At 44.1% G+C, this 21,602-nt stretch overlaps 1 protein-coding gene across 3 annotated transcripts in view; it reads right to left on the reverse strand.

Moving 5' to 3' along the window:
• The window catches only part of CDK12 (cyclin dependent kinase 12), a 719,108-nt gene that overhangs the window by 158,026 nt on the left and 539,480 nt on the right, over positions 1-21,602 (reverse strand). For all 3 annotated transcript variants that reach the window (XM_044055049.1, XM_044055050.1, XM_044055051.1), the window contains one exon: positions 5,718-5,849. In XM_044055049.1, coding sequence (XP_043910984.1) covers positions 5,718-5,849 — 132 coding nt within the window. The remainder of the gene's footprint in view (positions 1-5,717; positions 5,850-21,602) is intronic.

The following is a 21,602-nucleotide window of genomic DNA, read 5'->3' on the forward strand; positions in this document are numbered from 1 at the left end:
TTGAATGAGACAGTCGTCTAAGTAAGGATATATTTGTATACTTCTTTGTCTGTAAAATGCAATTACTGATGCCAGGCACTTTGTAAAGACCCTGGGCGCAGTAGATAAGCCAAAAGTTAGTGCAAAGAATTGGAAATGCATTAAGCCAGCCTTGACTCCAACGTATCTTCTGCACGACTGTCTTATTGGGACATGCAGGTGTGCCTCTTTTAGGTCTAATGTCACCAGCCAAGCATTCTTGCCCAACCTGGGCAGAAGCTGCTGCAAATTCAGCATTCTGAATTTTGGAATGTCCAGGTATGTGTTCAAAATCGATAAATCCACTATTGGCCGCCAGGCCTTGTCCTTTCTGTGTACCAAGAACAGTCTTGAGTAAAAACCTTGTCCTTTTTCCTGTTCTGGTACTGGCTGAATGGCCCCCATATCCATGAGGGACGTAATCTGTTTCTATGCCTCTGCCCAATTGATTTTTTGGCAGATCTGGCCAACCATTTGCCACTGGCAAAGTGTGGAAATGGAATATGTATCCCTGTGATACTATGTTTAGTACCCATTTGTCCTGGGTTATTAACTGCCAATTTTGAGCAAAAAGTGCTAACTTTCCCCCTATGGGTGCTGCCAAAAGATAAGTGCTTGGAGTAGGCAGAGGGAAGTCATTGGGATTGTTTTCTGTAGGTTTGTGCTTTATCTCCTCCAGATTTGGAGGTAGAAGCGCCCCATTGCTTTGACCTGTATGAATCTTGCGCCTGGTATCTGGAACCCTTAGGGCATCTGGATTTGCCCCTTTGAGCTCTGTCTGACACAAGAAAGGACCAATTTTTTGTAGGCCAGTGTCTACTGAATCTAGGTGGCTGCACTTGTAAGAAGTCTTTAACAGTTTGCATAGACTTAGCTTTGTCTTCCATTTTCGTTAAAACCTCTTCTGCCTTAATACCAAACAGAGAATCATGCTGTAAAGGTGCATCTAGCAATTTAGCTTCAACATGATCAGGCAAATTCTGTTCCTTTAACCAGGCATGCCTCCTAATCACAGATCCAGTAACTGCGGCCCTGCAGGAGGCCTCTAAGGAGTCAAAACCACGTTGCAAAGTATGCTTTCCAACCTGTTCAGCTGCATGCAATAATTCCTGCAATTCTTTATTATCTGCACATTCTGAAATCAACATCATTTTCTGTTTCAGCAATCCCATAACATGTTGCTGGTACTTAAGCATATGAAATTGACAGTTTAAGGCCCTGATTGCCAAGGTTGCAGATGTATAAACCTTTTTTCCCCATCTGTCCAGTGCCCTTGAATCTCTGTCAGAGGGGGTAGGATTTTTTGCTGTTGAGGCCTTAACTCCCTTTGGACCATGTGAAATTGTTTCAGGATCAGCAGCAGGGTTTCTAAATAAAAATGTATGTGAATCAGGGACCCTGTAATATTGTCAGGCTTACTGGGAGCCGGAGGGTAAGGAGTCAGGGGTCAAGCTTGACTCCGAAAACGCATCATCCACTATGTCTAAAACAGGGTGAATGGCTAAAGGCCTGTGCTGAGGGAGAAGGAAATCCCTGAGCCTCTTTTTTGATTCTGAGAAGTCTTGACTCTCCCAGTGAAAATGCTCCCTCAAAGTATGCAAGGTTTCTCCAAATGAATAATCCTCAGGAGGAGACGCAGATGGTATAGACACCTCTGCATCAGAATCCTCATACGGAGGAATAGATAATTCCTGATCAGAAGAGGAATCAGAAGAAATAGAAACCTGATCTGAAGATTCATAATCAGTGTCTTGCCTAGGCCTCTTATCTGGAGGGGGATGGGTACCCCTAATCAAGGTAATGAGGTCTTCAGCCATTTTGATCATCTGTTTTTTAGGCATAGAGGCCTGTGTACGTGGCTCATGCGTCAGTTTTTAGTTTTAGGAGTTGCTTTTGTCTTTGGTTTTGCAGCTGTCGTCGGCTTGATATACAAATGTTGAGGTTTGAATACACCCTCAGAAGCCGGTGCCTGCTCAGCAGCTCCGGACCCATCCGAGGGAGATACATCCATCGGTCCAATACTTTGAGTATCTCGCGGCATGCCGGACTCCACATGGGTGTCGGTAGGGGCCTGCAACTCGAAGGTAGCGGGTATTAAGGGCTGCGAAAGTGCCCGAGTACCGGCGAACCGGCAACTGGCTTAGGAGAAGCTTTGTCGTTGGTTTTGGACCTCGATTGTCTCTCTCTGTCCTTTTCTTTGTGTTTTTTTATGTACTCCAGTAGTCAGATTGTTATCAGACGACATTTCTGGGTAGTTAAATCTGTTTCCAAAATACTTTGAGGCAAAACTATACCGACGCTTAATAGTGCATTGGTTAAATCTAGCACAAAACCGACAGCCAGGCACATTGTGATCAGGGCCTAGGCAAGGAATACAGTATAAATGGAAATCATTATGAGGTATTTGCTTCCCACAAGTAATACAATTTTTAACTTTTTCTGACATCAGTATGGAGCAAGAAAAAAGTTTCCCCAATGGGGTACTTAGCTTTAGTGAAGACTTCGGTTCTGAAACTCAAACTCGAATATTTCAGTAGTCGGTCGACCGGCACTTGCGAAATACTTCTGCTTCGGGCACTGCACGGCAAGAAAGACTAAAGAAAATGGCATCGGCTGCATGTTTTATACCCCTGATGACCTGACGTCATGGAAGAGGAGACAGCAACTGACGCAGGACCGAAGACTTTGGAATTCAGGCCGACTGAGGACAACCTGCCAGCAGATTACCTCAAATGTAATAACTGCAACAGTGAAACAAGAAGAACATCCCTACTGTTTGGCATATACTTCTCAGATGTACAGGCAAACACAAGAGGACTATGGCTAAACAAGTTTGCTGATGACTGCAAACTGGGAGCCATAACTGACTCTTGGGCTGACACGGACATTCTCCAAAAGGGTCTTACTGAGACAGATACCTAGTGTCAAAGTCATGATCTCAAGCTAAATGCCAAAAAATGCATAGTCATCCCGTTTGGGAAAAACAAAACACCCATGAATTACCACATAGGTGGCAGCCCCCTTAATACAGAAGAGGTAATAAGAGATCTGGGGACCCAGGTAGACAGTAATCTCTCCTTTGACAATCATATTGCCAAAGTAGTTAGGAAATCCTTCTACGCAGCCCATCAAATTACTAAAGAGTTTGCATCTAGAAATAAAGAGGTTATAGTGCCCCTCTTCTCGTCACTCATCAGACCCATCATAGAGTACAATGCCCCATTTGGGATGTACCTCACAAGACACTTCCAACAGCTGGAAAGACCACAAAAGTACCTCACCAAGAGGATTACTGGCCTCAAACATATGTCCTATGCAGCCCGACTGGAAAAACTCCGGCTGTACTCAATGGCATATCGCTTACTCAGAGGTGATCTCGGCCTGACTTACAAAGCCATGTCCAACTCAGAATTGATGGACATGCTCCTCCTAAAGAAATCCAAGTCACTACGAGCCACTCGCTCTAGTGAACTAAACCTTGCCACAACATTAAATAGAACATGCTGGAGGGATAGATTCCTGTCACAAAGACTCCCCATGCTTTGGAACAAAATTCCTATCTACATTAGGCAGAGCCCCTCACTAACACTCTTCAAGAGAAACCTTGATTAGTGGATGGGTAACAGAAAATACACCCCTGGGATCACTTCATTGGCCCTTCTTGACAGAGGCTCAGTTAATTAATCAATGCGGCGGTGAAAGCTGACACACACTGTCTAGGTTTATAAATGCCCTTGGGCATATAGCTTAGTACCTACCTATGAACCTATTACTTTAACTGGTGACTGTCCTTCTAGGCAAACAAGACATTCTATATGAACACCTACCAACCTGAGAAAGACTTGCCTTGTCCAGTTTCCATTAATGCAGAGTGCAAGGTGACCCACTCAGATGGTCAGCCAATGAATTCTGGTTTAAGGGGATACAGGTTTGGCAACACTGCTTACCTGCAAAATGTGTAAGAGGCGCTCCCTTCCCTTTTTGCTGGTGTACATCAAAGTAGTACTGCCTGCTGCTACTTTTAACGTTCCTGGATGACACACTGTTCTGAATATCTGCAGGGCATAAATCAAGGTCATAATCTTTCACACTTATGTACCTTTCCATTTTTTTACTGGTCCACTTTCCCTAAAGGCCCATGGGTATCATTCATGGACGGTCTAAAGCATCTACGGTTAAGGTTTGTGAGTTGCCTGGCAACAATACAGAATCCTTAAGCAAATACAGACCTACCAGGTCCCAGACATTCTTCAGAAGGAAGTCACAGTTGCATAAAATTCAGCAACCCTGATGAACACAAAGAAGAAACCTTCTACCAGTCTCATAAACAGTCTTCTTCCATAGCTCTCCACCTCACAGCACAAGAAATCTGGACAAAGCCAAAATAATCGGGGGCGAAAATAATGACAAATTTTAAATACTGCTCTTTCAAACTTAGAAAGTTGCTAGAATAACGGGTTGTCTGTTAGCATGCATTTTCTGAAGGATATGAATTATGAAACGCAAACGACTGCCATTATTTAGAGAATTCAATCTTCAATAATTTGCCAAAAAAAAAAAAAAAAAACACAAATTTTTATGAGGAACAAACTAAAAAATATAAGGCAAAAACCTGGATAGTTGAGAGGTAATTCCTCCTCTTGCCAATTTTGGATTCAGTTAAGTTTAAATCACCAAGAATATACAACAAAAAAGTATGTATATTAAATATAATTTTACAGAAGCAATAACTAATATCTGAACTGTGCAAATGAAGAACAGAATAGGTGGACCTCTGGGATGACAAAGATTATGAGGTTACTGTGTGAAAATCACACAGCACATCATCATAAGTAAAGATAGTTCAAACTGAACTCTGAATATATGACACTGATTACTTTAATAAGTCTCATTGCATTTTATATCCAACACAAATGTGTCTATGCCAAGTGGTTAAAAGAAAAATTCTCAGCTCCAATTCTTCTGTGAATAGTTAAACGTGTGCAAGAAGTTAACTGGCAATTCTAAATTTTAATTTTGAATAGTTAAACATGTGCAAGAAGTTAACTGACAATTCCAAATTTTAATTTTTTGCTTAAAATTAAACCTATACAAGTAGTTAACCAACAAAAAATGTTAACACTACTTTCGTGAATAGTTAAAAGAATGCAAACAACTTCATAGAAAAAACGGAGATCCCTTTCAAGTAAAATGAATGCAAATCCATAAATTCACTGGCACTGCTACTTTCTTAGTAATGCACTTCTAAAATTTGCAATGTGACAACAATGAAACTGGTATATTCTGAAGTTAGCAGCATTTCTATCCAGAGACAAATTTCACTTAACATGCATGGCTAAAGAAATACCACATAAAAAAAAATGTTTTTAATGCTGAAATTTGTAACACTGCCATAAAGCAATTATTTTTCTGAATGCAGAGAAGTGGTTTTCAGTTTGAATGCTTTTTTAAGCATAAACAAAGCAATATTGTTTCTTGAATGTTAGCTATTTTACAATGCAGTACCCAGTTCTTTCCAACTCATTTGTCTAAAGACAGCTACATTCCCATCCTCGAAATCCAGAAAATCTTTCACATAACAACCTTTTAATTTTTTTCACTACCTTTTACCTGCTTTCACAGAAATACATTCTCTCCTTCCTCAAAACCAAAATGGTTTGTAATGAAGCACAAATTACCCAATGAAACCAGGCACTTACTTTGGAGTAGCCATTTTGCTGGGGTCAACATCTCTCAGGAACTCACTATGAATAGCTTGCTCAGCTGTGCAGCGTTTGCTGGGATCGAGAGTAAGCATGTGATCTAGTAGATCAAGAGCAGGAGGAGGTAAGCTAGAGAGAGGATTAAAACAAATTTCAATTGAATGCACACAGCACAGAGAGGTATCAAGAAACAAAAATTAGCTCAGGCTTAGATCTACATAGCTACAGCTAAGTCTGGTAGTTTGGAAAGTGCATCTAGCTAACAATTCATGCTGAAGAGCAAACATATGAAGTAATGGTTTAAATAAAATCAAATACATTTATTTCACACAAACCAAGAAAAACGTATTGTGAAATACTAAACAAACGTGCACTTTTGTGTCTGTACCCAGCCTTCTAAGGTGGAGACATCAAAAATGAGCACTACATAAGTAAACTTAACCCAGCCAATCATCTGTACTAATTAACAATAAGCAGGGGTACAATAAGCAGCACTGCAGCCTCACAGTCAGAGGTTTCTCTTGTTCTTTTCTTGGCTGAGGTGCCCTGTCTATAGAGACTGCATGTCGTCCCTGCATTCACAAGGGAATTTTCTCCACGCGCTTCAGAGTCTTGCCAACTCCCAAAACACATGCAGCAAGTGAGCTGCTATTTCCAAATTGTCCATGGGTGTCAAGTGTAGTAAGTGCAAGTGTGCGCTCTGCAAACAGGCGCCTTGACCAGAACAGGTTCCAATGCCTTAAACTCATTGGCTGCTAGGACAGGCTCCTGTGTCACTGTGACTTTGTAAAGGATAAAGCAGGTTATTGGAAAACAGATAGACAGATAGGTGGGAGGGGAAATTAATTCAAGATATAGTGAGCTAGCTAGCAGGTGGTCAGTATAACAGCAAATGTTTTGAAGAGCAGTTCTCTGTACTATGCAACGTAAAAGCATGCCCTACTTAGAGATTCCTCTGAATGTCCATGAGGGAAAACTGAAGACAGACCACACCCTAAAGAACAAGGGGAAAACTGAAAACAGACCACACCCTACAGAACACATAAAGGAGATACCATGTTCTGTCAACTAATATTTATTTATTTTACATTTGTTGACCGGGATAGTCCGACTGGGTATATGTCCATTTTTAGCGGAGGCCCAGGAAGAAAAGGTCCAGATAACACACACAGAACATAACCGATATGAGTCAAACATATTTACAAAGCTCTCTAGTAGGTACTCACAATCAACACAGTGTGTAATAGTATACAAAAAACAACAGGTTGCAGCAAGCTATTATGAGCAAGACACGCGTACAATAATAATTTAAATAAGTCACTGAATAAGTAGTGATTAATCATAGTTTGTACAGGGACAAAGCCAGTGCCCTTTAAAATATTGTTTGAGACCTTTTTTGAAGAGACTTAAAGAAGGTTCGAAGGTAAGGTTAGATGGAAGTGGATTCCAAGTTTTACTAACGACGTTGGCAAACAGGGAGTCGGCGACTCATTTAATGGCTTTGTGGGTTTGGACCAACAGTTTTATTGGATGACCGTAGTTGCCTTGAATTACTGTATGGCTTTATGATATTTTTGAGTGTCGGGAATATTTTCAGGGTGGTACAGAATTTTGTGTGCTACTATAAGCTGACTGAACAGAAGTAGGCTAGGTAGTTTTAGCCACCCGAGAAGACTGATGTTTTGACAGGGATATGTCCTATATGTTGAGCCTATGGCAAATCTGGCAATATGGGTGTAACAGTGGGAGAGCTTACTAAGTTCAGTTTTGATCAAACTGGAGAGTATGGGGTAGGCATATAGAAGGGTAGAGAGTAGGTGTGAGCAGGCGGTTGCAGTCCTAGCTAATGGAGTTAGAAAATCTTTTCTTCAATATAATGAGGCAAGCTTCTTATTAATGTTTTTTATAGTTTTACTGATATGCAGATCAAATTTGAGATTATTGCCAAATACTACTCGTAAAAGCTTTGTATGGTCATCTGGTGAGATAGAGGTATTGTTGTTGGATGCTATGCAGAAGGAAAATGGGGTGGACCTATTGGTGGGGGTAAAGCGGAGCAGTTTAGCGTTGTTGGGATTTAACAAGAGATAGTGATTAGAGCGCCAATTTTCAACTGTGTTAAATGTGTTTTGTGTTAAGGTTTGCAGGTCTAAAAGGGGAGGAGGCAGTACAGATCAGGGTAGAATAGTCTGCATATTGAATGCAGGTTGCATCAGGGGTGGCAGGATGAAGACTGCTGATGAAGACAGAAAAGAGAAGAGGACCAAGAATAGAGCCTTGAGGGACACACCAAGGGTGAGAGGTAGCAGGGTGGACAGTTTGCCTTGCCATAACACAGCCTGTTATCTGCCATTCAGTTAGGATATGAACCACTGAACAGCATGGTTATCTAGGGAATGGATGAGTAATTTGTGGTTGACCATATCAAAGGCCTTCAACAGGTCTAGAAATAGGGCTGAAGGTAGCCTGTTGTTGTTCCTATTTTGGAATATGGTATTTGTAAAAGAAAGGAGGGCAAATGTGGTGCTGTGATGTGGCCTTAAGCCATGCTGAGAGTTGGCAAGCAGACCGTTCTGAATGAGATGGTCCATAAACTGCTTATGAATGCTCTTCTCCATTAATTTGGCTAGTGGTGACAGAATGGCAATGGGTCTGTAGTTGGACAGTTCTGTTTAACTTCCACCTTTGTGAAGTGGGATAACATGGGATATTTTCCAGACTGAGGGGATAGTTCCATCAGTTAGTGTTCTACTGATTAGGACAGAGATGGGAATGCTATGGCGTCGGCAGATTTTTGTAGGTACTCTGCAAAAAGGAGGTCAGCAGAAATGGTGGTTGGTTTTAGTTTTTTGATAAGGGATCGGAAAAAAGTAGTAGAGACAGGTTGGAAGTTACAGGGGGGATGAGAATTGGGTGTGTTAGTGGTAGGGTTTGAGTGAGTGGGAGTAAGTTGGTTAGCTAAGGACTGATTAGTTTCAGTGAAAAAGTAATTAAAGGCAGTGGAAACATTTTCCGGGGATTTATGGGTGTAGTTTGATAGGGTTTAACGGTTCCAAGCCTCACCCATGGGGGGAATATCTGTAGGTCAAGAAGGTTTGCTCTAATAAAATGGAGTTTTACAAAGAAGCATTAAAAAAACACAGACTCAGAAGTGCTACAAGGGAGCAAGCAAAAGGACAACGGTAAAAAAGTACAGTTGTGTACACTTATCACAAATGTAGATGTTTGAGTGTATTCACTGTTGCAGTCATTACATTTGGGTTATCTGCCTGCAGGTAGCCCTCAGCCAGCCTGAATACCAGAGTCTTGGATTCCTGTGTCGGATGCTCTCTCTTCTTCCATGACGTCAGGTCATCAAGGGTATAAAACATGCAGCCAACACCATTACATCAGTTTTTCTTGCCCCCGATGTCAGGTGCCCCCACACTGGGAAGCAATTATATGTTGTTACACCTCCATCAAAAAGCAAATACACCAGAAAGCTTAAAACAAGGAGGAAAGGTAGTGCCAACAGAAGTCAGGGGGCTGGAGGGAGGGTAACCAGGACTGCAACAGTGAATACACTTGAACATCTACATTTATGGTAAGTGTACACAACTGTACTATGTTCTTCGTGTTTCACTGTTGTGGTCATTACATTTGGGTTGATTCCAAAAGCTAAGGAAGGGAGGAGGAAGTTAGAGAGCATTAGGGCCAGCTATTAAGCCCTGCAAGACTGCAGTGGCAAAACCAACTCTGGATTTAGAAAAAATAGGCATGTGGTAATACTTGGTGAAGGTATGTACAGAGCTACAGGTAGCAGCTTCTAGGATGTCCCTGGTAGGAACTCCTCTGAGAAAGGCTGCAGAGGTAGATGCAGCCTTGGTGGAATGTGGTCTTATCCCTGTGGGACAGGTTTTCCACGGTGCTTACAGCAGAAAAGAATGAAATGGGCTATCCATTTAGAAATAGTTTGCTTTGAAATGGCCTTACCCCCTGCCCCTGCAGCAAAACCAACTAGCAGCTGTTCAGATTTTCTGAGAAGCTTAGTCCTGTCCAAATAAAATCTAAGTTGTCTGTGCACGTCAAAAGAGTGCAGTATTCGTTCTCCTTTGTTTTGTGGATAAGAGAAAAAGGTAGGCAAATGAATGTACTGATTTAGGGCTACACTAGACACCACCTTGGGCCATAAAGGAAGGATTGGTCCTGAGGAAAACCCTGTCTGCATGGAAGACAATGAAGGGATCCACTGCCATGAGGGCATGTAATTCAGACACTCTTCTTGCTGAAGTGATGGCTAGAAGGAAAGTTGTTTTCCAAGAAAGGAATTTCAGCTTTGCAGTTGCAGCTGGTTCAAATGGAGGGACAGTGAGCTTTTCCAATACAAAGTTAAGGTCACAGGCTGGAGTAGGGTCTCGTCTGGGGGGGGGGGGGTTAAATTTCTGGCCCCTCTGAGGAACTGCTTTAGCTGAGGGTGAGAAAAAAGGGGTGGTTTAGTATTATAGTGTGCTGAAATGACAGAGGCATGAATTTTAATAGATGAGAAGGGATAGGCCCTTATGGAGCATTTCTGTTAAATACTGAAGAATATGTGGTAAGCTAGACACAGTTGTGTCCATCCCCTGAGTCTGGCTCCATCCATGAACAGTATCTTTTCCGCTTTTCAGCATAGGATTTTCTAGCACTAGGCCTCTTTGCCTCCAGAATGACATCTAGCACCTGCTTACTGAGGGATGCTATTGGAGAGCTCAAGGAATTAGCCAGACTGCAAGGTTCAAGGTTTGAAGCTGAGTGTGCAGAATCTGGCCCACCTGCTGGGACAGCAGGGAAGGTGTCTGATGTAGGTGCCATGGTTCCAGCAGTGTCATACTGCGCAAGAGGGGGTATCAGTGCTGGCATGGCTAGTCTGGTGCAATCAGTATTGTCCTTGGTTTGTCTTGTTTGATCTTTAGTGGAACCTTCGAGAGGAGAGGCAGAGGGGGAAAGGCATAAACCGAGAGGCTTTCCCAAGTAAAGGACAGAGCATCCACTTTCCAAGCTTAATTGTGGGAAGTCCTTGTGCAAAATTTGTCCAATTGGTAGTTCTGAGGGGAGGCAAACCGGTCTATCTCTGGAGTCCCCCATTTGTTCCTCAATAGGTTGAGTATTTTTGGTTCCAGTTTCCATTCGTGTGGACCCATGAAATTTCTGCTTAGGTCATCTGCCAGTGAATTTAGTTTGCCTGGCAGGAACTGAGCTTGTATGTGCACTTGGTAGCTCAAGGCTGTGTTTCACAGAGCCACGGCTAGTCTGCAAAGAGGGTACGAGTGAGTTCCCCCCTGCTTGTTTATGTACCATATAACTGTGGTGTTGTCTGTCTTTACCAATAATTGTCCTGGAAGAATGTGGTCTTTGAAGGCTGTCGGGGAATTCTGTACAGCTAACATCTCTTTTTGGTTGATAAGCAGGTGCATCTCTCTCGGGTTCCATTTGCCCTGAGTGCACTGCCCTGTCATATGAGCCCCCCCATGCATAGTCTGATGCGTCTGTTGTTAGGGTTTGGGTGGCAAGGGGTAGAGTGAAGGGGATCCCCTTGTTGTGGTGGCAGGCCTCTGCCCACCAAAGGAACTCTGTCTTTATACAAGGAATGATAGGAAAGTACAGTTGTGTACACTTACCATAAATGTAGATGTTCGAGTGTATTCACTGTTGCAGTCATTACATTTGGGTAATCTGCTGGCAGGTTGCCCTCAGTCGGCCTTATTAATAAAGTCTTGGGTCCTGCGTCGGTTGCTGTCCCTTCTTCCATGACGTCAGGTGGTCAGGGGTATAAAACATGCATCCGACGCCATTAAATCAGTTTTTCTTGCCCCAGATGTCAGGTGCCCCCCCTAATGGGGAGCCAATAAATAAAAAAAACACAAAAATATACCTCCAACCAAAAGCAAATACACCAAAAAAGCTTTTAAGCATAGTAAAAGAAAGTGGAGGTATAGCTACAGAAAAGTAGGGGGCTGGAGGGAGGGTAACCAGGACTGCAACAGTGAATACACTAAGTGTACACAACTGTACTATGTTCTTCGTGTTTCATTGTTGCAGTCATTTCATTTGGGTGGATTCCCAAAGCTATGGTTGGAATGAGAAGTTTATACAGCATTAGGGCCAGCTATAAGGCCCTGCAAGACAACAGTGGCAAAACCAGCTCTGGATTTAGAGAAAATTGGTAAATGATAATGCTTGGTGAAAGTATGTACAGAACTCCATGTAGCAGCTTCTAGAATATCCCTGGTAAGAATACCTCTGAAAAGGCTGCAGAAGTAGATGTAGCCCTGGTGGAGTGAGATCTGATCCCCTGGGGGATAGGTTTTCCATGGTGCTTATAGCAGAAATGAATGCAATGGCTTATCCATTTAGAAATAGTTTTGAAATAGCCTTCCCACCTGTCCCTGCAGCAAATGCTACCAGCAATAGGTTAGATTTTCTTCGAGATTTAGTCCTGTCCAAGTAGAATCTAAGTTGTCTGTGCACATCCAAGGAGTGCAGAATACGTTCCCCTTTGTTCTGTGGACTGGGAAAGAAGGTTGGCAAATGAATGGACTGATTAAGAGCCACACTAAAAACCACCTTGGCCATGAAGGATGGATTGGTCCTCAGAGATACCCTGTCCCCATGAAAGATGATGAAAGGCTCCACTGCCATAAGGGCCTGTAATTCAGATATCCTTCTAGCTGAAGTAATTGCTAAAAGGAAGGCTGCTTTCCAAGAAAGAAATTTTAAGTCTGCAGTAGCAGCTGGCTCGAAAGGAGGTAGAGTGAGCTTCTGCAAAACAAAGTTAAGGTCCCAGGCAGGGGTAGGAGCTTTTCTGGGTGGTCTCAAGTTATTTGCCCCTCTGAGATGCTGCTTGAGCAGAGGATGAGAGAAGAGGGGTGGTACTGTGTTATAGTGAGCTGAAATAGCTGAAGTGTGGATTTTGATAGAGGAAAAAGACAGGCCCTTGTAAAGCATCACAATTAAGTATTGCAAAATCTGAGGTAAATTGGGCACTGCTGTGCTCATCCCTAAAGTTTGGTTCCAGGCACAGAATATTTTCCATTTGTCAGCATAAGATTTTCTAGTACTAGGCCTTCTCGCCTTCAAGATGACATCCATCACAGGTTTGCTGAGGGATGATAAAGGTGAATTTAAGTGATTAGCCAGGCTGCTAGATTTAATGTTGGAAGCTGAGGGTGCAGAATTTGGTACTCCTGCTGAGACAGCAAGGAAGGGGTCTGAGGCAGGTACCATGGAGATATTTTTGACATACTGCGCAGAAGTGGGTACCAGTGTTGGTGTGGCCAGTCTGGAGCAATCGAGATAATTCTTGGTTTGTCCTGTTTTACATTTAGCAGAACTTTGGAGAGCAGAGGCAGACGGGGAATGGCGTAGACTGATAGGCTTTTCCAGCTGAAGGACAGAGCATCCACCTTCCAGGCTTTTTTGTGGGGAGTCCTTGTGCAAAACTTGTCCAACTGGGTAGTTCTGAGGAGAGGCAAATAGATCTATATCTGGGATCTCCCATTTTCTTGTCAACATGTTGAAAATCCGTGGTTCCAGTTTCCACTCGTGTGGGTCCATGAGATTTCTGCTTAGTCCGTCTGCCAGTGTATTAAATTTTCCTAGCAGGAAATGAGCTTGTAGGTGCACCTGGTAGCTCAAGGCTGTGTTCCACAATGCCATGGCAAGTCTGCAGAGGGGGTAAGAATGTGTTGTTTATGTACCACATAACCGTGGTGCTGTCTGTCTTTACCATTAGTTGTCCTGGAAGAATGTAGTCCTTGAAGGCTGTCAGTGCATTCTGTACAGCTAACATTTCTTTTTGATCGATATGTAGGTGCATTTGATTTGGGTTCCATTTGCCCTGAATGCACTTCCCTGCCAGGTGAGCCCCACCATGAATAGTCTGATGCATCTGTAGTTACGGTTTGGGTGGCAGGGGGTAGTGTGAATGGCTGTCCCTTGTTTTGGTGGCAGGCCTCTGCCCATCATAGGAATTCCAGGCGTAGGCAAGGTATGAAAGGAATCAGTTTCCAGGCTGTGACAATGTTGACTCCATAGACGTTTTAAGTACCACTGTAGTTTCCTCATATTCAGTCTTGCATATGGAATTAGAAGAATGCAGGAGGCCATGAACCCCAAGGCTTGCAGTATTTGTCTTGCAGATATAGCAGGGTTTTTGTGGCCACTTGTTTGAAGTAAGTTACCAAATTAATTTGCTTCTCTGGTGTGAGGAAAGCCGTTGGAGCAGTTGCATTCAAGCTCGCACCCACGAATGTAATCTGTTGAGAGGGTTCCTGTTGTGATTTGTTTTCGCTTATGGTGTACCCCAGACAAGTTAGGACCCTTTTTACAAACGCCAGATGATTTAGAAGTATGGCCTGGCTTTCTGCCTGAATTAGACAATCGTCCAGGTATGGATATATTTGAATATTTACTTGCCTGCAAAATGCAATAACTGGAGCCAGGCACTTTGTAAATACCCTGGGCGCAGTAGATAAGCCAAAGGGCAGTGCACAGAACTGATAATGCAAGTAGCCTGCTTTGAAGCGTAGGTATCTTCTGCAAGATTCCCTGATTGGGATGTGCAGGTATGCTTCTTTTAAATCTAAAGATGCCAACCAGGCATCTTTGCCTAGCATAGGAAGTAACTGGTGAAGAGTCAGCATCTTGAATTTTGGAATGTCCATAAAGGTGTTTAGAGTAGACAGGTCCAGAATTGGACGCCATGATTTGTCTTTTCTGGGTACCAGAAAGAGCCTGGAATAGAAACCTTGACCCTTTCCCTCTTCTGGTACTGGTTGAATAGCCCCCATGTTTAAGAGGGAAAGTACTTGTTTTTGAGCCTCTGCCCACTGATTTGGGGGCAGGTCTGGCCACCCGTTTTGAGTTGGCAACGTGTGGAAATGAAATCTGTATCCCTGGGACACTATATTTAAAACCCATTTGTCCTGGGTTATAAGTTGCCATTTTTTTGCCAGTTTTCCCACCAAAGGGGCGGCTAAAAGGTAAGTGCTTGGTAAGTGTAAAGGGAAGTCATTGAGACTGCTTACCATAGGGAAGTGTCTTCTTGTTTCCAGAATTGGAAGAGGAGGCACCCCATTGTTTTCTTCTGAAAGTCCCTTGTTGTGACTGAAACCTTTGGAATGTCTGGGTTTGACTTGAGTGGCTCTCAAAGGAACTGGAAAGGACCAGTTCTTAGAGGCCAGTGCCTACTAAATCTTGGAGGTTGCACTTGTAAGAAATCTTTCACAGTTTGCATAGGTTTAGCTTCATCTTCCATATTTTTTAAAAACGTCTTCAGCCTTATTACCAAAGAGACGGCCCTGTTGTAAAGGAGCATCCAACAATTTTGCTTTAACATGATCAGGCAGATTTGCTCTTTGAGCCAAGCATGCCTTCTTAGCACAGACCCAGTTACAGCAGCCCTGCAAGAGGCCTCCAAAGAATCAAAACCACATTGCAAAGTATGTTTTCCAACTTGTTCAGCTGAATGCAATAAATCCTGTAAATCCTTGTTTTCCACAGTCAGAGATTAACATAATTTTCTGTTTAAGCAGTCCCATGATATGCTGTTGATATTTAAGCATGTGAAATTGACAGTTTAAAGCCCTGATTGCCAAGGTTGCAGAAGTGTAAACCTCCTTACCCCATCTATCCAGCGCCCTGGAATCTCTATCAGAAAGGGTAGAATTTTTAGCTGTAGAAGCCTTAATGCCCTTGGGACCCTGAGAAATGGTTTCAGGATCTGCAACAGGATTTTTGAAAAGGAATTTGTGGGAGTCAGGAACCCTGTAGTATCTGTCTGGCTTACAAGGAGCCGGAGGCAGAGAATCAGGAGCCATACTAGATTCTGAAAAACATCATCAACAATGTCTAGAACAGGAGGTATAGCCAAAGGCCTATGCTAAGGAAGAAGAAGAAAATCCCAAAGTCTCTTTTTAGATTCAGAGAAATCCTGACTTTCCTAAAGGAAATGTTCCCTTAACGTATGTAAAGTTTCCCCAAAAGAAAAATCCTCGGGGAGAAGCAAAAGGAATGGAATCTTCTGCATCAGAGTCCTCATAAGTAAGTATAGACAATTCCTGTTCATTACAAGGGTCAGAAGAAATAGAATCCTGTTCAGAAGAATCATAATCAATGTCTTGCCTAGGCCTCTTAGTAGGGGGCTGGGGGGTTGGCTACCCCTGATCAGAGTAATTAAATCTTCAGCCATTTTGATAATTTGTTTTTTAGGCATAGAGGCCTGCACATGTGGCTCAGGCATTGGTTTCAATCTGTAGGCCTAAAAACACCCTCAGAAGCCAGTGCCTGCACAGCGGCTCCAGACCCATCCAAGGTAGAGACATCCGCGGGTTCCATAACTGAAGCATCTCGCGGCATACCGGGCTCCAAATGGGTCTCAGTAGAGGCCTGCGAATCAGAAGTAGCGGGTATCAGGGGCTGCGAAAGCACCTCACTGAGAACTGGCGACTAGCTTAGAAGAAGCGTCGTCGGCAGTTTTGGATCTCAACGGCCTGTCTCTGACTTTTTTTTTGTGTTTTTTTAGGTATTCTGGTAGTCGGATGGCTAACAGACGACATTTCTGGATAATTAAAGCGTGAGCCAAAATATTTAGCAGCAAAAATGTACCGACGTTTGATAGTGCGTTGATTACATAAAGCACAAAACCGACAGCAAGGTACGTTATGATCAGGGCCTAGGCAAGGAATACAGTACAAATGAAAATCCTTATGAGGTATTTGCTTCCCAAAAGTAATGCAATTATTAACTTTTACGGACATCGGTAAGGAGCAAGAAAAGGTTTCCCCAACAGGGTACTTAGCTTTTTAGTTGAAGACTTCGGATCTGAAACTCGAAAACGAAAATTTCAGGAGTCGGCCAACCGGCACTTGCGAACTGCTTCGGCTTCGGGCACCGGACGGCAAGAAAGACTGATGTAATGGCGTCGGTTGCATGTTTTATCCCCCTGACGTCATGGAAGAAAGGACAGCAACTGACACAGGACCCAAGACTTTGTTAATCAGGCCGACTGAGGGCAACCTGCCAACAAATTACCCAAATGCAATGACTGCAACAGTGAAACACGAAGAACATCTAGAGGAATCAGAGAAATGGGAGGATAAGCATAAAAAAGTCCCGTGGGCCAATCGTGAGCAAGTGTATCCTCGAGGACTCCCCTGCGGGGGAATTGGGACAAAATATTTGCTGCACTTGTGGTTGGACGGGGAGGCGAATAGGTCGCAGCAAGGTTGGCCCCAATAGCTGAAAATCTTAGCTGCTAACTTGGTCTTGAGGGACCACTCGTGAGGTAGGAGAATGCACCAGCTCAATTTGTCTGCGGATCACATTGGAAATCCCTGGGATACGCGTTGCTATCAGAGAGCAGTTGGAAGCTATCGCCCATTGCCAAACTCTCATGGCCTCTCGTCATAGGGGATAGGACTTGGTTCCTCCTTGTTTGTTGATGTACCAAACTACTGACATGTTGTCCGATTGGATAGCAAGAGTTCTGGAAGGAAGGGCAGTCTGAAATGCCCGCAATGCTAAGAGCACTGCCCTCAGTTCTAGAACATTTATATGCAGACTGGCCTCTACATCGGACCATGTACCTTGGACAGTCACTCCCTGATAATGGCCCCCCCCTCACCCTATCACAGAAGCATCCATGGTCACAATGGTGTTGGGCTGAGGGGGATGGAAAGGTCGGCTCCAAAGTGCTGAGTCTGGCTTCATCCACCAAGAAAGATCCAGTTTGCACCGATTCGTAATACTGGTCTTGGAAGACAATGGTTGATGATTTGGATATCCATGGGTTAACAGAAGCCACTGTAAGTCTCTCATGTAAAATCTTGCTAGGTACTACAGCTATAGATGCTGCCATTGATCCTAGCAACTGAAGGACTTGTCAGGCCAGGACCAAGTCATGACAGAGTATCAGCCGGAGCTGTATCCTTATTCTCTGAAGCCTGTGATCCGGGACAGAGATCAAGCAATAACAGGTACTGAACGTTACCCCATAAACTCCAGGGTCTGGGTTGGAGCTACATTGGACTTTTCCCAGTTTAGGGCTATTCCCAGGCGATGCTCCAGAGAGAGGGTGTAATCCAAGGCTGTTACCAGTAAAATGCTTGGCGGGAGCGGTAAGGAGCCAATCGTCCAGATATGGAAACAACACGAATCCTTGCAGTCTCAAGTGAGCTGTTACTGCTGCCATGCATTTGGTGAACACTCTGGGGGCTGTGGACAGTCCGAAGGGCATGCCACGGAATTGGTAGTGATTCACTCCCAGCTGGAGGCAAATAAACCTTCTGGAGTGTTTGTCCATTTTGATGTGGTAATATGCATCTCGAAGGTCTATCGAGCACATCCAATCGCCTTCCTCCAGAAAAGGGAGAATGGACTGAACCGTAACCATCTGGAATGTTGTCTGACTGACTAACTTATTTAAAGAGCTAAGGTCCAAAATTGGCAGCCAGTCCCCTGTCTTTTATGGCTACAAAAAGAAAGTACAGTTGTGTACACTTGAAAGTAGATGTTCAAGTGTATTCACTGTTGCAGTCATCACACTTGGGTTATCCTGCCAGGGGTAACCCTCAGTTGGCCAGAATACCAAAGGCTTAGTATCTCTGTGTTGGTTGCTGTTGCTCCAGTACTGACGTCAGGTCGTCAGATGTATAAAAATAGGCAGCTGATGCCATTACATCAGTTTTTCTTGCCCCAAATGTCAGGAACCCCCAAATAGGGAGCTAAGTTATGGTGGAAAAACACCACCAGTAAAAAGTAAATACCAATAGCCCTGCAAGGAGTGAGGAAGAGAAAGAGAGAGCGAGTGAGCTACAAGGGGACTGGAGGGTGGGAAACCAGGAATGCAACAGTGAATACACTCGAACATCTACATTTATTGCAAGTGGTACACAACTGTACTATGTTCTTCATGTTTCACTGTTGCAATTATCACACTTGGGTTGATTTCCAAAGCTGAAAAATGGGTGGAGGCAGTCAAGAAGAGTTGGGGCTGGCTAGTATGCCCTGCAGGACTGCTACTGCAAAGCCCACCCTGGCTTTGGAAAAGATAGGCAGGTGGTAATGTTTGCTGAAGGTAAGAACAGAACTCCAAGTAGCAGCTTCCAGAATGCCCCTTGTAGGGACTCCTCTGAGAAAGTCTGCAGAAGTTGAAGTTGCCCTAGTGGAACGCGTTCTGACTCCCTGAGGGGGTGGTTTCCCATGGTGTTTGTAAAAGAAATGGATACAGTGTGCTATCCATTTGGAGATGGCTTGTTTTGATATGGCCTTGCCCTCTGCGCCCCTGGTGAAAAGCTGACTAGTAACTGGTCAGATTTCCTAAAGGGCTTAGTCCTATCAAGGTAGAATCTGAGTTGTCTGTGCACATCTAAAGAGTGCAGAATCCTTTCCCCCTTATTTGGAGGATTAGGGAAAAAGGTGAGCAAATGGATTGATTGGTTGAGAGCCACACTGGACACCACTTTAAGTATGAAAGTTGGGTTAGTCCTGAGGGAGACCCTGTCAGCATGAAAACTAATGAAGGGTTCCACAGCCATAAGTGCTTGTAGCTCAGACACTTTTCTAGCTGAAGTGATGGCCAGAAGCAAGGCTGTTTTCCAAGAGAGGAATTTTAACTCTGCTAACACTGCAGGCTCAAAAGGGAGGTAGTGTGAGTGTTTCCAACACAAAATTAAGGTCCCAAGCAGGGGTGGGGGCTCTTCTTGGTGGCCTTAAGTTGTTAGCCCCTCTCAGGAACTGCTTGATGAGAGGGTGAGAGAAGAGAGATGGCTCAGTGCTGTAATGAGCAGAGATGGCAGAGGCATGGATCTTAATGGAGGAGAAGGAGAGGCCTCTGTGGAGTAGGTCTGCTAGGTAATCCAGGATGAGAGGTAAGGAGGGCTGTGCTGTATCCGCTCCTTTAGTGTGAATCCAGGAACAATAACTTTTCCACTTGTCAGCATAGGATTTCCTCGTACTGGGTCATCTGGCTTCACGAATGACATCCAGTACCTGCTAGCTTAGGCTGGCCACTGGAGGAGAAGTCAAGGGATAAGCCAGGCTGCAAGGTTCAGGGTCTGCAACTGTGGATGCAAGAACTGTACCTCCCGCCGAGTAGGGATTTGGGGTAGGTGCAATGGAGGCAATGGTAACAGACTGTGCAGTAGTGGGTACCAGTGTTGGCGTGGCCAGTCAGGGGCAATCAGGATTGCCCTTGGTCTTTCCACCCTTATCTTCAGTAATACTCTTGTAAGAAGAGGTAGAGGGGGAAATGCATAGATTGAGAGATTTGCCCACTGGAAGGGTAGGGCATCCACTTTCCAGGCCTTGCTGTGAGGTACCCTGGTGCAGAATTTGCTGAGCTGGTGGTTGTAGGGGGAGGCAAATAGGTCCACCTTTGGAGTTCCCCATTTCTGGGTCACAAGGCTGAAGGTGTTGTGGTTTAATTGCCACTCGTGTGGGTCTAGGAGATTTCTGCTTAAGTTGTCTGATACAGAGTTTTGGTTGCCTGGCAGGAATTGAGCTTGCAGGTGAATATGCACAGCTGAGGCAGTGTTCCACAGGGTCATGGCTAGCCTGTACAGTGAGTAAGAGCGGGTTCCCCTCCTGCTTGTTTATGTACCACATCACTGCTGTGTTGTCGGTTTTGATTAGTAAGGGCCTGGTGAGAGTAGGGATCTGAAAGCTGTCAGAGCATGCTGAACAGCTAGCATCTCTTTTTGGTGTGCAGATGAATTTGATTTGGGCTCCAGTGGCCCTGAATGCACCTGCCGTCCAGATGTGCACCCCAGGCATAATCTGATGCATCTGTGGTTAGGGTCTGGGCAGCGTGGGGTTTTGTAAAGGGAAGCCCCTTGTTGTGGCTGCATGCTGCTGCCCACCAAAGGAACTCTTTCCTTAGACAAGTTATCATAGGTATGATTGTTTCTAGGTCCTAAGAATGTTGGCACCAAAGACTTTTTAAGCACCACTGAAGTTTCCTCATATGCAGTCTGGCATATGGAATTAGTAGAATGCAGGAGGCCATGAGCCCTAGAGCCTGCAGGATTTTCCTTGCGGAAAGCTGGGTTCTTGTGGCCATTTGAGAAAAGGAGTCTGGCAGATAGGCTTGTTTTTTTGCAGTAAGGAATGCCATCTGGGATGCTGTGTCCAAGCTTGCTCCCAGGAATACAATTTTTTGACTGGGGACTAGTTTGGATTTCTTTTCGTTGATAGTGTACACCCCAGGGAGGTTAGAAAGTCCTTTACAAATGTTAGGTGCTGCAAAAGCTTTTCCTGTTTGCCTGCCTGAATCAGGCAATCATCCAAGTAGGAGTAATTTGAATATTTCTCTGTCTGCAATAGGCAATGGCTGGAGCCAGGCATTTTGTGAAAACTCTGGGAGTAGTGGATAAGCCAAAGAGAAGTGCACAGAACTGATAATGCATAGATCCTGCCCTGAAACGTAGATATTTCCTGCAGGAGTCCCTTACTGGGATGTGCAGATAGGCCTCCTTTAGATCTAGGGTGGCTAACCACACATCTTTGGACAGCACAGGAAGAAGCTGCTGTAGGGTGAGCATTTTGAATTTTGGTACCATCAGGAAGGTGTTTAGAATGGATAGATCTAAGATTGGGCGCCAGGTGCCCTCTTTTCTGGATACCAGGAAAAGTCTGGAATAAAAACCTTGGCCTATCTGTTCTGCAGGAACAGGCTGAATTGCTCTTATGGAGAGCAGGGACTGAACTTGGTTTTGTGCCTCTGACCACTGGTCTGGAGGAAGATCTGGGAACCCTTTTAGGGTTGGCAGCATGTGGAAATAAAATTTGTACCCCTGGGATACTATGTTGAGGACCCATCGATTATTGGTGATGGAGGTCCAGTTTTTTGCATGGTAGGCAAGTTTT

This window comes from Protopterus annectens, chromosome 13.part0 (genome assembly GCF_019279795.1).
Source record: "Protopterus annectens isolate FY-2018-M chromosome 13.part0, PAN1.0, whole genome shotgun sequence".
Taxonomy (NCBI): domain Eukaryota; kingdom Metazoa; phylum Chordata; order Ceratodontiformes; family Protopteridae; genus Protopterus; species Protopterus annectens.